The sequence below is a fragment of the Etheostoma spectabile genome, chromosome 5, assembly GCF_008692095.1.
Source record: "Etheostoma spectabile isolate EspeVRDwgs_2016 chromosome 5, UIUC_Espe_1.0, whole genome shotgun sequence".
In the NCBI taxonomy this organism is placed as follows: Eukaryota; Metazoa; Chordata; class Actinopteri; order Perciformes; family Percidae; genus Etheostoma; species Etheostoma spectabile.
This window is the reverse complement of record NC_045737.1, coordinates 14,582,254-14,598,050: the sequence shown is the minus strand read 5'-3', so window position 1 is coordinate 14,598,050 and position 15,797 is coordinate 14,582,254. Positions and strand designations below refer to the sequence as shown.

The 15,797-nt window shown below is 36.5% G+C and overlaps 2 protein-coding genes across 4 annotated transcripts in view; both read left to right on the top strand.

Annotated features, from left to right (window-relative positions):
* rasgef1ba (RasGEF domain family, member 1Ba) overlaps positions 1-1,027 on the top strand; it is a 119,631-nt gene extending 118,604 nt beyond the window's left edge. For all 3 annotated transcript variants that reach the window (XM_032517187.1, XM_032517186.1, XM_032517188.1), the window contains one exon: positions 1-1,027. This exon is cut by the window's left edge and continues 601 nt beyond it. The gene's annotated coding sequence lies outside the window, so the exon portion shown is untranslated.
* Positions 1,028-8,248: 7,221 nt separating this feature from the next.
* prkg2 (protein kinase cGMP-dependent 2) overlaps positions 8,249-15,797 on the top strand; it is a 34,536-nt gene continuing 26,987 nt past the window's right edge. The window contains exons 1-2 of the mRNA XM_032517182.1: positions 8,249-8,448; positions 9,318-9,843. Of these exons, the coding sequence (XP_032373073.1) occupies positions 9,326-9,843 (518 nt within the window). The 5' untranslated portion in view covers positions 8,249-8,448; positions 9,318-9,325. The remainder of the gene's footprint in view (positions 8,449-9,317; positions 9,844-15,797) is intronic.

The following is a 15,797-nucleotide window of genomic DNA, read 5'->3' as shown; positions in this document are numbered from 1 at the left end:
TCTCCTTCCTTTGAGTATATCTCACTTCATGTTCCTGAAGGTTTTGTTAATCGTGATGTGTAAGAAAATGCACTGGCTGCATTTTAAAGATATATTTTTTGTTTGTGTGGTATACATTTTTTCGTGATTTTCTTAAGCAGGAAGAAACAAGTTTATATTGGACACACCACACGCGGTAAACTTCAACCATACAAGAAACACTTTGGTTAAATGGCATCTGAAAACCCCGTCCCCTGCATCTTTCCAACAGGAATTGGGGTTTGAGACACTGTTGGATGCTCTGACGAGCACTTCATGACTGAGGCCTTTAGCAGTGAGTTTCAATGGAAGGTGTGATGCAGGTGTGTTCCCTGTTGCTCCTGATAATTAGTGTTAAAATAGCCCCACTGCTGCTGAGAAGATAAGCCAGGCTGTAGGCTACCATTCATATTTTCCCCTTTTGTTCCTGCTCTAATGTAGAAAATGAGTGTGCTTGTGCTGCCCCCTGGTGGTTCAGTCCGAAAAGTGAATGGATTTTGTGTGGTCGTATAATGTGCACTGAGGATTTCTGTTTAAACCCTAAACATGCTAAATGATATCCTTTTTTGTTTTTATTTTCATATTATAAAAAAAGTACAGTTTCTTCCATATTTGTTTTATTTATAAATATATTTGTGTAGTCACATTATGTCCTCATGCCAATATTTACTATTATTTTCTTGTTATTTAATTTTGTACTAGGTACATAACATGCTTAAGTAGTCCTCAGGTATTGGCTTAACTATTATTTTTATATACAAGTTTGTATGACACTTATTTTTCAAGGTACTAGCTCAGCGTATGATGTTGAACAACTGATGTCTGCTTTGCCTTGCCTGCTCCTCCCTCAGCAGAGAGTGCTGTTGTGAGTTATGGTGTACTGTGTTTGGTTTTCCCTTCCCTGTGTTCATTCATTTGTATTTGGACTGTTCAAAATGGAAAGAGGAACCATTTGTAAATGAATTAGTAGTGTTTAATAGAGAAAGTTAATAAAAAATGTTTAAAAGTATCGAGTGTCTCGGTGGGTTTGTTAAATGTTTTGAGCACGGAAGTGTGTATAAAGTAATCATAAGAAAAATAATGACTTATTTAATACTCCTTTCAAGAAACCCAAGGACACTTTACAGAGTTACTGTGGCTGAGCAAAAGGGGTTGGGTTTTTCAGTTTTTTTTTTTTTTTTTTTTTTTTTTTTAAATACAACAGTTAAGATTTCTATGCATTGCAAGACTTCATCAAGCAATGGGCGCTGGCAATTGAAGATAAATGTTACATTATGTTTCAAAGTGTCGTATTTTGGTACAAAATGAAAAGCTTAATATCCCACCAAGAAATAAATAACTTTCAAAATAAATGTAAGTAGTACTTATTACTCAGTGAAAAACACTTTGTTTCTATCATTTATACTATGACTTATGAGTTTATGACATCCTATATTATGACTTTATGAACTTTCATGACATACTACACTGACTTTATTCAGCATGCTATTTTGAATTTTTATGACACTGTTTTTTTTTTAAATACATTTTTATGACAAGCTACACAATTTTTTTTTAATGAATTTGTATGACATACTATACTATGACATTTAAGGCCTTTGTTTATATAGGACAGCTTAAACTTGAAAGGGAAGGGGGGGGGGGGGAGAATGACATGCAGCAAAGGGCTGCAGGCTGCGTCGTATGGCAAGCCCTTTTAACATTTAAAAGCTAAGTTCGACTATCCGGAATTAACATTGTAGATAGCAATAACGTCTTTATGACTCGTCATAATTACATTTCGGATAGTTGCAATTGTCATTCAAGATATATGTAACGTAATTGTGACTAGTCAAAACGACAGATAGAGATATCTGTAATTCAGTTTTGACTGGGCAAAACTGAATTACAGATATCTGCAACACATATCCAGTCTAGCTTTTAAATGTTAAAATGGCTTGCCATAGTGTTGAGGAGTAAACCACTATATATAACATACTATACTGTGACTTTACTATGACATGCTATGCTATAACCTTTTATGAATTTTATGACATACTATAACATGACTTTTTATGACATACTATACTCTGACTTTTTATGATATACTATGACTTTTTGATGAAATACTAAACTAGGAATTTTTATGACATACAATGACTTTTTATGACATGCTTTACTTTGACTTTCATGACTTTTTATGAAAAGCTATACTATGACTTATGACATTTTATACTTGACTTTTATGACATACTATGACTTTATAGACATACTATACTATGAAATCTTATGACTACTATCTATGAAATCTTATGACACTACCATACCTTTTTTATTACCAACTATCCTATATACTACAATGTCATAAAAATAAAAAAAAATACAAAAAATGACCTTTTATGAATTTTTAAGACATTACACTAGGACTTTGTATACATGTTTATACTATTACTTTTTCAGAACTTTTATGACATACTACTATGACATGTTATACTATTCTTTTTCTGAATTTTTTATGATTTACTATACTATGACATACTAACATGACTTGTCATATTCATAGTAAGCATGTCATAAGTCTATGACATGCTATACTATGATTTTTTTTGACATGCACACTAAGACTTTTTTTATGAAATACTATACTAGACTTTTATGACATGCTACACTTTGACTTTTCATGACTTTTCATGATACTATACTATGACTTTTATGAAATGCTATACATTACTTTTTATGATATACTATACTATGCTTTATGAATGCTATACTATGACTTTTATGATATACTATACTATGACTTTTAGAATGCTATACTATGACTTTTTATGATATACTATACTATGACTTTTTGAACTGCTATTATGATTTTTATGATATACTAAAATTTTATGACATGCTATAATATGACTTTCCATGACTTTTTTATTACTATACAATACTTTTATGACATACTATACTATGACTTATGACATGCTATACATGACTTTTTATGCCACCTATACTATGACTTTTATGACATACTAACTATGACTTTCATGACACTACTATACTATGACCTTTAGATTTTTAAGACATACTGTCCTACACTATGACTTTTATGATATATTATACTTTTGCTTTTTCTGAATGTTTATGATGCACTATACTATGAAATTTTATAACACTGCACCATAACATTTTTGAATATTTTTACATGTAATTACTTTCACTTTTTATGTTTTTGTGTGATGTGTATGCTATACTATGACTTTCATTATTTGTATATACACAGTATGTATGTATGTATGTAGTATATATATATATATTATATATATATATATATATATATATATATAAACCATACTATAACATGACTTTTCTATGTCTATACAACATGTTTTTTGAATTTTTATGACATAATTTACTATGACTTTAATGAATTTTTTAAGACATACTATGCTGACTTTTTAACGACTCTATCCTATTCTTTCTCTGAAATTGTATCTATTACTGAATTTATCTAAGACTTTTTATAACATCCTACAACATTTCTTTTTTAGATTTTTATTTCATAAAAATAACAAAAAATGACCTTTTATTAATTTTTAAGACATTACACTATGACTTTGTATAACATATTGTACTATTACTTTTTCAGAATTTTTTTGACATACTATACGATTTCTTTTTCTGAATTTCTTTGATTTACTATACTATAACTTTTCTATGACATACTATACTATGACTTTTTAGGAATTTATGACATGCTGTACTATGACTTTTTCAGGACATACTATCCTACAACTTTTCATGACATACTATAGTATGAATTTTTATGACATACCATACCATGGGTTTTTTATTACCAACTATAATATGACATTTTAATGACTTTTTATAACATACTATACTATGATTTTTTTAAAGAATTTGTACGCTATACTATACTATGAATTTTTATGTCATGCTATACAATGTCTTTTTATGACTTGCTATGACCTTTAATGAATTTTAAGACATACTTTACAATGAGATTTCATGATTTTTATAACATACTGTACTATGATTTTTTAAGAATTTTTATGATATACTATACTAGGATTTTTTGTGACACATTATATTATGACCTTTTATGAATTTTTAAGACATACTACACTTTGACCTTTTATGACATATTATACTATTACTTTTCTGAATTTTTATGACCTACTATACCATGACTTTTTATGACATGCTATACAATGACTTTTTTACATTTGTTATGACTTTTTTTTTTTTACAAATCTTAAATAACATCAGAATCAGATTTATTGTCAAAGTATGTTTGCACTTTATTTGACTTTATTTGTATAGGACAGCTTAAACTTGAAAGAGGAGAGAGAAGGGGGATGACATGCAGCAAAGGGCTGCAGGTTGGAATCAAACTATGATTTTTTTTTTAAGAATTTTCATGACATACTATACTATGACTTTTTTATGACATACTATAAAATAAGTTTTTATGAAATACTATACAATTATTTTTTATGACATACTATACTATGACTTTTTTTACCTACTATACAATGATTTTTTACAACACACCATGATTTTTTAAGAAACAGACTTATTGAAGGTACACACGTTATGTCTCCCTATAACAGAAACAAAATCTTCCTGGAAAGCAATAAAAAGGCACTTAAAGTTCCTCTTAAAACCATTTAGAGAACTTTTACGAAGGTTAATGAGAAATAGGTTGAGGGACAACAATATAACATGCTGTGTAAGACAGAAAAAAGTCTTGTGATTGTGTTTTCTTGTGAGGTTGAAGATGAATTTTCTGTACAGAGGTAGGAAATTAAAAACGTATTTTTGGCTCCACCCAGTGGCCAAATAAAGTTAATGCAATTGACAGTGTTTGCTACTGAATTACACTTCCAGCACTCAAAACAATACACAAAGATTTGAGGTAATATTAAAGTGGATAACTTTAAAAAAGTATTATTCATGTAAAAGAAAACTCATAATGTGTGATCTTGGAGACACAATGACAAATCAATCCTACTTTTTGGCATATAACATTAATATTGCCCTACATTTGACATCTACTATTATGTTCAAGATAAGCCACACACATTTAAAAGAAAAACAGAACACATGATAGTGTGGAAACAAACAAGCGTTAACTGTACAGTACTACAAATGTGGCTATATTTAATGGTGTCCAGAACTGATAATCCTATATGTGGTATTCAAAATAAAGTGAGTACACTATCATACTGTGGTTTTTAAAATAATGCACTGGGGTTCAAATAACATATAAGACCACGTGTTTAAATATCTGTATAGTAACTTACAATAATACTTATCATAAAACATAATATGAGGCTCTCAAACGTGATGCAGTGCAACAACAACATCATATGTCAATATAATACATCATATGTTACAATTCTATGGTCTACACAAAATGACACATACATATCAACAACAAACATCATACTAAAATATGGCATTCACAAAGTCTCAAACTAAACTCTGCCATTCAAAATACTTATCATTCTGATAACACCTTGTGATATAATAGGACAGTTAGAGTTAACATTGTAAACAAAACTACATCATATTATATTAAAGAGACCATTATACCCATTACTGTTTGGTGGCAAGAAGATATGCTGCTAATGCAGAATACGGTATCTAAAGAACTACAAGGCCAATAAACAACAAATCCCATTAAACCTGTGGTTCCCAACCAAGGGGTGTTATATTGGTCGACCTGGTCATGACCCACGCACACGATAATGGGTCACAAGAAGACATTGATTTGTGTCAGAAGGTCAGAAGCTAAATAGGTCATGAACCACTGCACTCAACTACGACCTTTAAACGATGCCATGCTGTAACATTTTAAATATATATATATATATTTAAATATGAAAACTGTAGACAGATCACTGTATGTTATACTGTGGCAACTGGAGGTGGATAACTATTCTGCTACATCCTGAACAATTTCATGTGTTTACAAATATTTAAGCTGTATTGCTGTGTACCAAATTAATTACTTACATGTTGTAGAGGCAGGTAGGAAAACCTATGTTACGCACAGAGACGGGACTACCGTAGTAGGAGCTGAAAAATAAATACAAAGATTTGTGCTGTAATGTGTAAAATTGTAAGTTGTTTTGTTAAATGGATTCATAAAATTGGTATTGATAAATGTTTCTTTCAGGAACTGGTATCAAAGTCACGGGATTGGTATCGGTAGCCTACCGGTACAGAACATTTTTTACCCAGCCTTAAAAACCTGGTCCTCTCATCAAATCTCAACATAAATCAAGACTGATTTGGGTCTAGATAATGTCATCTTGCAACTAAACTAAGCATGTACTGGAATATCCTGTCAGCTATCCAGTGATGTGAGATCATAAACACTGTAAACAACAAGAGGAAGCACATGTAAACATGAGGAGAGCATACAAACTGCAAAAACAAAGCCAGCTGCCTGGCGGGTTTAAACCCAGACTTTAGGGTGGCGGGGTTAAAAACTGTGAAACCAAAACAGTCAATTCTTCCAAATGTGTCAGACTGCCCTTGAGCAAGTCACTGCAACCCTACTCAGCCACTGGGAGAATGCATGCATTACAGAGTCAGCTAAAGGCCTTTAGTGTGTCAACATGTTCGCTCATTGAGAATGTGTCCTCAGATCAATTGCCAGCCTCTCCGATTGCTCTCAAGTTCAGGTAAGAAGTCAGTGACCTGGATTTTTACTCTGTTGTTCTGTGACTGCTGCATATGATTCAGATTTGGCCACCTGCCATTATTGTTCTGTGCCTGTCAATAAAACCTGCTGCAGGCAAGGCTGCATCACAGACAAACGCACTGTGAAAACCAATTAATCATTTCTGGATGTGAAAGACTAAAGCTTTGGGTCTAGATTTTCACTTGTCTCAAACCAGAGAAATGCAGAATGTGAAAATATTGCCCACAAAAAACAGAGCCCAAGAAATGGGAAAAATCATAGTAAGGGCATAGATAGGGTGGCAGAGAGAGTATATTATACTATTTCTCTTTATTTTAGTGAATATTTGTGTAAGAACAAAGACTACATAGATGGTACTGTGTAGAAATGTGCTTTGAAAGGTGTCACAAATACTCCACAGTGAGTTATCATCAGTCTCTGTACTTTCCCTCAGCTATATTGAGTGGTTTAGCGTCTTACAAATTATTTATTTTGTTATTTTTCTGCCTGCAACGTCACTGTTGTGGTTCACTCTCACCACTCCGCTTTAGAAACATTTTTCCCAGCTGTTTTGAGCAAACAAGCTCTGATAAACCAACTGTTTGCTACCTGTCCAACACCAAACAGAAGACTGACCAGCGACAAGCTGGTGAAGAAACTGGAACTTTCTAGCAGCTAAAAGGCAGACCTGGTGGCTTAGGAGACTGATGTGTGTGTTACTGTATAATTGAGGATATGTCAGATGCTTCTTCACCTGGGTCTGTGCTCTCAAGTCGTTGTAAAATTAGCTGAACAATTGTAGCCAAGCCATAATTAAGGGACAATGCTAAAAACAGAATCTATAATGTCACATGTAGCGAGGACTATACTGTTAGTGAACTGCCACAGTAACCTAATGTCAGCTACACAGCAACATCTATTCTCAGGTTTAACATTAGCTAACGTTAGCCACCATGAAGAGCCCCAAATGTGTTGTATCTTCTTTTTTACATGTAGCTAGGCTATAGCCTAACGTTACCCTCATTTTAAAGAAAGCTCCCTAATGCAAGATTTGGATATTTATACATCTTTTTAAAATTCGTTTTAATCTCAGTGATGTTTTCCTGGTTAACTAAAAAGATAAAATAAAGTGTTGGGAGTTTATTTTTCCAACTGCCAAAACGTTGGAATTTTAACTTAGCCTAAATAACACATATTGTATAAGCTAATTATTAGCCTACACGTACAACACGTTTAGGTTGAAGTTACCTTAATGGAACTTTCTCACAGCAGACATTTTTGACTTGTCGTGGTAGGAAAAGCATAGCTCAAATTGACACCTTAACGATGGTTCAATTCTATCAAGTAAGCTATTTCAGTGGGTCAGCATGCACAATACCAGGGCCTCTCCTAAGTCCAGCCATCATTAATGGTTTTGAATACACCTGTGCTTCTCTTTCTGTGACACGTCAACATGTCTGCCGTTAAAAAGCTCTCTAACTTACTTAGAACGGGGTGTACGTCCCTCACACCTGACCTGAGGCTGCCAATCATACCGGTGACCGCGCAAGCGCGAACGTGCACAGCTGATGAGAAAAGAGAGCGCGCGAGAGTGGGGGAGAGATAGAGGGAGGAGAGGATGCGACCAGTGATGTAGATGGACCGTTTCTCTATACGGATGCTCGAATGTGCGAACACATTATTATTATTATTTTTTTATTTTAAATCGTCTCCCATGCTCGTTTGAAGACTGAAAACTAAATCAGGTAAGGACCGATATCTCCTCTGAACTAAACAGCGACTCGTCTACTACTCTCATCTCAGGAGGGGAATGACGAGGCATCGGAAGTTGCAGGTGCACACTCATTTTAGGAGATATTTGAACGAGTAAACTAAACCCAGTTCGTTTTGACACTACCTTTACCGATATTCTTATAAAATGAAACGCCAGTAAATTGTGCTGTAAATCTTTTGTGTTGCAGTCAAAAAGTTGAAGCTACAAAACAAAAGGAAAATTAGAAAAATAATTGGGATTTTAGAGGTTAATATTTCTAAATAAGTTTATAACCGTCTGTCATTTTGATTGTCAGAATAATGTGTGTGAACTGATCTGACATTTACTCACTGCATGCGAGCAGGAATGTCATGAATGAAGTATGTGTGAGTGGGAGACAGTTCCACGCAACAAACACAGGATTGTTCTCGGAAATTGTTATCCCAGATACACTCTTACTTTGCAGACAGAAACATGCTACAAAGATCACTTTAGGATGCAATTATATTGTAAAAGTGGTTCTTATTTTGATTATTTTTTATAAGCTTCCTGAGTAGCATCTCCTGCACTGCTAGTGTCTGGGCAGATAGGATGTAACTGTTGATGTAGGCTAATGTAATACTTCCTGCCTCCTGAATAATAAATGGCGAAGACACTCACTGACCATTATATTCTGATTTGCTCTCCTCTCCTCTCTCACATGTCTTTGTCCGGTTTTCTCTCCTTACAGCATCAGATCTTTTGTTTGAAACCTCACTCCCAGCTTCCTCAAAAATCACAGTACTGTTGGAAAATCTCACTCTTCATTGATGAATTACAGCAAATATTGACTTTAACAAAAAAAACCTTTCCTCTCTGCAGGTGACAAGATGGGGAATGGTTCGATGAAATCAAAGCGTTACAAACACACAGACGGCTCTGCTGCCGCCTCCGACAGCCGACCCCACAAAGATCAGGGGTTCAAAAACTCGCCCCTGGACTCCCTGAGGGCCCGAGTGGATGAGCTGGAGCGAGAGGGCAAGAGGAGGGACGAGGAGCTTTGTGCCAAAGAGCTTCAGATCAAGGCTCTCCAGGAGCAGCTGGCCAAACAGACGCGAGCTCTGGCCGAGCTGAGCGAGGAGCTGCAGAACAAGTGCATCCAGCTCAACAAGCTGCAGGACGTGATGAAGAACCAGAGCGGGGCCTCGGCAGGTCTGGCATCAAGGCCCCCTTCCATCAGAGTTGCCAGCAAGGGCAGCCCCAACCTCAGTGTTCGCATCAAGGAAACCCTCAACAGAAGGAAAGGGGCCAAAGCCGGGGTGTCGGCCGAACCCACATCCAGGACCTACGACTCCAGCAGCCTGCCAAAGTTCTCTTTCGAGAAGGTCCGGGTACCGAAGGATGCAAGGTGGGATACTTGTGTTCAGGAAGGTTCAAAGCACAAAAGGGGGAAGGAAAATGAGGTTAGACAGATGGCAGTTAAAGGTTCACGATGGCCCTCAGGGCCTGTCCATTTCAGCTTGGCAGAGGAGTGTTAAAAATGGAAACAGCAGCAGCAGTGGGTGGTAGACAGAAGGTGGGCAAAAAGCAAAGATGAGTGTGGTGACGTGAAAGAAATGTTCAGTGTTCCAAGATATTTCAGCTGCTGGTCAGTGACTTTAAGCCAAAACTGATGCAATTTTCTTTTTTGATATAATCAGCATTATGTCCAGAATCTATTTTCTTCATGAGGTTTCCATTTAAATAATTTGCTGGCTCAAAAATGTGACACAACCTATATAGCCAAAAGTATGGGGACAACCACTTTCTCTATGGTTTGGCCCCTAGTTCCAATAAAGGGGAATTTGAATGCCACAATAGCTTCTACAGTAATATTGTAGACATTATTGTGCTAATGGTTTGTGTTTTGGCCCTTTTTCAACATAACGATGCCCGCCTGCACAAAGCCAAGACTATAAAGAAATGGTGTAATCTTTGGGTTTCCGCATACTTTTGGCCATGTAGTAAGAACGTTCCATGACATATTATAACCCTATTTACAATTAATGGCACAAATGCACATGGTCTATTTTTTTCTGTCATTTATTACAGTGATTATCTCTGTACCAGCAGGTATAAACAGGCATAAAATTAACATTTATTTCCATAAAAATAGGAGCTCCATCTGTCTCATAAAAAACAATTACCTTTTTTTCCCAGCTGTTCTTTCATTGATTTGTTCTGTCTGTAACCGTCTGTATTACAGTATGTCCCACCCCGACAGGAAGTTTATCAAATTAAGGAAGTAAGTTGATCTCAAAATGCTGCCTCATGGGGACTGTAAGGCCCGGAGCCTCAAAAAAGGACATTTAGGATCATTTAGACAAAAGAAGCTCTATAATGTAGTAACTGAAAAAAGCAAATATGTGACACCATCAGAGCATTCTGCCTCTGAAGAACTAAGATGTTAAATATTAAAGGGATAGTTGGCATGTTTTTAGAAGAACAGTTTGGAGAAGCAGACAGGAGTCCCGGCATGGAAGCTATGTAATGTACTGCTGTAGAAGGGGGGCAGCAGCTAAAGCTATATTTGTCCACCTAAAAAACATAATATGTTTAAGTCAACACTATATTCAGAATGTATTTATATTGCTTTACCTTTTCCGCCAGGCAGCCCTTTCCAATAGGGAACTGAAGCTGTTGTATACATATGCGTGTCATTTTACTTTGAAGAACACAGGAGTGGCTGGTCTACCGCTGCCTCGTTTCTTTGTGTTTGTTACAACGCTAAGAAAGACAAAGGCAAAATCTAATTCATAGTAGTCCCAGTTACACACTGCTGCTGCTGCTGAGAGAGAGAGAGAGAGAGAGAGAGAGAGAGAGAGAAAGAGAGAGAGAGAGGGAATGTTCCTTCCCCCTCTTTCTTGAGTTTCCCTCAACCAGGCTGAATCAGACACACTTAAGAGAGAACAACAAAAATCATCATGAGTCTAACTCTCAGCCAGGAGTTATTCCTCTAAACCATGGGTCTTCAACGTTTTTTGGGCCAAAGACCCCTAAGCCGAAAAAGAGACAAGCATATAATATTGTATAAAATTGAGTTGTATAATAAACTGGGCCTAAAATAACGTGTAAAGTTACTATTTACATACTCATATCTCATCATGGTTTAATGTCAAACATACACATGGAAGGCATGGTGAATCCATTAGCTGAACGGTATCTGTGGTATGCTACCATAGTGACTACCCTACAGGCCGGTGAGGGTATCATCAATGTTGTTGAGGTTATATATTTGTTAATGGGAATTTTCAGACATTTTAATTTTGGTCGGAAAAAAAACGTAATAATTTGGCAGCCCCCCTGCAGTGACTCTGAGGACCCCCCAGGGGTCGTGAACCCCCTGTTGAAGATCACTGCTGTAAAGTTTTCTGCCCATTTTGTTTTGTTTTGACACACATGCTAATGTAACAAATGAAGCTCAGCATCAGGCAATGTCACAGAGCTAGAAAGCTAATGTGGTCTGAATATTTCGAAGTAAAGACAATTGGACTCCCTGTTTGATGTTGAAGAGGTTTCAATCCAAGAACCTTCTTCCCTCTGATAACTCCTCTTTTCTCTAGTCAAGTCGATTTGATGTGAACGGCTGATAATCACAAACTTGCCTACAACCTACAACGCCCTTACATTTTCATATTCTCAACCTAAAAACAAAACTAAAGATAGAAAATGTGTGCCCACACAGCTTTAGGTGAGACCAAATTTAATTCAGATTCAGCTGTCGCTGACAAGGTTGAACAAAACAAGGTTGACAAACCTTGAACAAAATCTTTTTGAATGGTTCAGCAATAGCCAATACAAGTCTGTGAAGAATCCAAGCAGGAGGACACAAACATGGCAACATCTTGCCTTTATTATCTACCTTAACACTCCAGTTAACACATGCAGCCCACGTCTCCTCTACCGCTCTCTGATTTAATTTGGCGTCCGGCAGCTTTTGTTCTTTTGCAGCTCAAATGAGTGCAAACCCAATGAGTGCTGAGAGCTGAGCTCATTTGCCATTTTAACACAGCCTCTTCTTAAGAGTTCTATTACTATTGCCGTGTTTCCATTGTATGGTTTAGGTCTGCTTTACTCAACTCACTTTTTTGGGATCAGTACACCATTCTGTAACTTGGCTATTTAAAAATCGCGGGTTTGTGCAAGAGGTCCCGTGGCACACTAGTGACGGTTCTCTCTGACCAATCAGTGGTCTGGAATGTTTATCTCCATCTTTTACGATCGGCTCAGCCCGCTTGGAACTTCTACCCGGGTGGTACCAAAAAAAAATCACCTTGTTAGATTTCCCAGCATCAAAGTCCAATTGCCTTTTGTCAGTGTTCTTCATAATGTCCGACATGAATACGGCGCTCTGCAGTGAATCAATGTGAGCATGCAGATTCTCCCTCGCTCAACCTGATCCTCATGTTTAAAACATGTGTTGCCACTAAGCCCAGCATGTATTATATAACCTGAAACTAATGCAAATGAGCAGTGGAGTTTCTAGGATTTGAGGACATTGGGGGCTTAGCCCAGACCTCTGTAGGGGGTTCCAGGAGGAATTTTAAAGTTTTATACACACTTGCACCCTTTTCTATGGTGGCTGATAGGGGCAAACGCACTGCAACTTAATGAAACACACGCAAATAGACAAAACACAGACAAATTAGGAAAACATCTTCATTAATTTGACAACACATGCGCAGCAGTTTTTAAATACACACAACACAACCAAACGCACAAACAAGCTTTGAATACAGAAACGATGCCAAAAGAAAAGCATACAATCGCCAAAAACAAATGCAACACAAAAAAGCGCTGCACACTAAACAATGGGAAGTTCTCCAGGCCTCAAGGGGGAGCGCTAAGTATCCCTTGTGACCTGTGCTAGTAAACTAGACGCCCCCCCCCCCACACGAGAGAAAACATATCTCAAATATAGACTTAATATGTACAGTCTATGATCTCAAAGCAGTTGCACACCATTCTGCGATTGAACGTTCATTGTCTATTTCTCTCTCTCTCTCTCTCTCTCTCTCTCTCTCTCTCTCTCTCTCTCTCTCTCTCTCTCTCTCTCGGGTCAGAAATCATGCTGTTCCACTTAGTGCTCCCCCTAGAGACCTGAAAAACTTCCGTTGGGTCTTATGCAGTGTTTTTTTTGTTGCATTTGTTTCTCTATTTGCAGCGCGTTTGTGTATTTGATTGTGTAGTGTGTACTTGCAGCGCTTGGCTAACTGCTGCGCATGTGTTTAATTAAATTAATGAAGATGTTTTCTTAATTTGCTTGTGTTTTGTCTATTTGCGTGTGTTTCATTAAGTTGCAGTGTATTTGCCCCTGTCAGCCACCATACTTTTAACAATTAAAGCGCATGCCTTAATAATTGAAAAAAAAGAAATCTGTACCTCAAAAACTAATGTTTACAGATTCATTATGAATTTTGATGTTAAAATATTAGTAGTTGTTAGTAATTAGCATTAGTATTGAGTAGAAACACAGCCATCATTTAACATTAACGTCAGTCATTAATGACTAAAGTTTGAAAAACTGCCGTGTCAACAGTGGCGGGATGTAGTACATTTACTAAAAACTGTGCTTTACTACAACTTTGAGTTACTTTTGAAGGACTATGGCACATTCACACACATTTTGTTTTTTTGTCGAGCTTCACAGGTGCGCACACTCTTCCTCTCTCTCTCTCCCTCTCACACACTCAAAAGACGTGCGCATATATAAATATACATATTTAGATAAAAACAACAATGAGAACAATTGGGCAGACTGGCTCATTGAAACAGAATACTCATCTTCGGTGAATGACAATGTAAAACGCTGCAGACTCTGGCAGAGTAATGACACAGAGAGGTGGGAGGAGAGGATGTGGGTTGGAGAATAAAGGACTGGATGTCATCTGCCCTTGTTTTATGAAGCCCAAAGTGATAATTTATTACACACGATAAGGTGGATAAACAGACCACCCACCTCCTGCACCGCTCACCTCTCTGAGCAGCGAGCAGGTCTCATGATCTATAGTTTGCGCTCAACCGTGGCTCTTAACCTTTTCAGTTTACAACTCCCCAAAGGAAGTGATGTCTTCTTCCCGCGGCCTCTTGCCGCAGCTGTTAAAATGCATAACAGTGAACTTTGACAGCTCATAATGATTTTATGTTTTCACTGTTTCACTTGATTCATTGTCGGAAGGAGCCCAAAGGCCGCGCATAGTCATCTTTTCACAGGAGACAAAATATTTATCACGCAGACTAAAAAACCTGGTGTGAATGTGGATGTGGGCGTCCTGGTGGCTCAGTGGGCTCAGGAACGCACCACAGAGCTGCAGTCAGAAGTGGGAGTTTGAAGTATCTTTTATTTAAAAGAAAGAAGTATCAATGGAAACATAACCCAGTCCTGCTTTTAACGTTTAACCTGTAAAAACAAAAACAAGTCACATAAGAAAAACATACTCAGGTATCAAAAGTATCAAGTTAAATAGTGAATAGGGTTGTTTTGCTGTAGGACATGAAGAATTAAGGACATAGAGGACAGAAGGAAGGGAAAACAAGAATAAGGAAGGATAGAAATAGATAAAGAGGGAAGGAGGAAGCAAAGTAGTGAAAAATAAGAATGAAAGATTGAAAGGAAGTAAAGGAAGGGAAATGGGAAGAAGGAAAAAAGACAAAGACAAAAAGAAGAAAAAAAGGAAAGAAGAAAGAACAGATTGAAAAAAGGAAGAAAGACTGATTTGTACAAACCAATGAAAAGATAGAAAAGGGAAAGTAGGAATGATGTGAAAACAGAAGGAAGGACAGACAGAAAGAAAGCAAAGAAGGAGGGCTGCAACTAATACTTACTGTCATTAGCGATTAATCAGTTAATTAATTTTTTGATTCATTGATTCAGCATTTGGGCTATGAAAATAGGGAAAAATTACAATTTTCTAAAGTACAAGTCGATGTAGTGTTGATGATGGCAAATATCCAAGAGCTCAGCACAAAAGCTAAAACTTTAAAGAACAAAAAAACATTGATTAAAAACATTATACCTGATTAATTTCTGTCAATTAACCAAATTAATAATCAACTAACTGTTTGGCTCTGGAAGGAAGAAGGAAGAAAGGAATGAAAGAAACATCAGTCTTTAGTTTGTCTCATATTGAATGCAAAATTGTAGTCTGCAAAGTAACAAGTAACTTGATCTGTATTAAAATGTAAAAATAAAAGCTCCAGGACCCTTGAACTGCACTTACACTACTAAATTAATTGTGCAATGTTCGGAGTTTTAAACTACCCAAAGAACTTTATGTCTTACTTCTGTTTCTCTCTGCTTCTCTCTCTCTCTCTCTCTCTCTC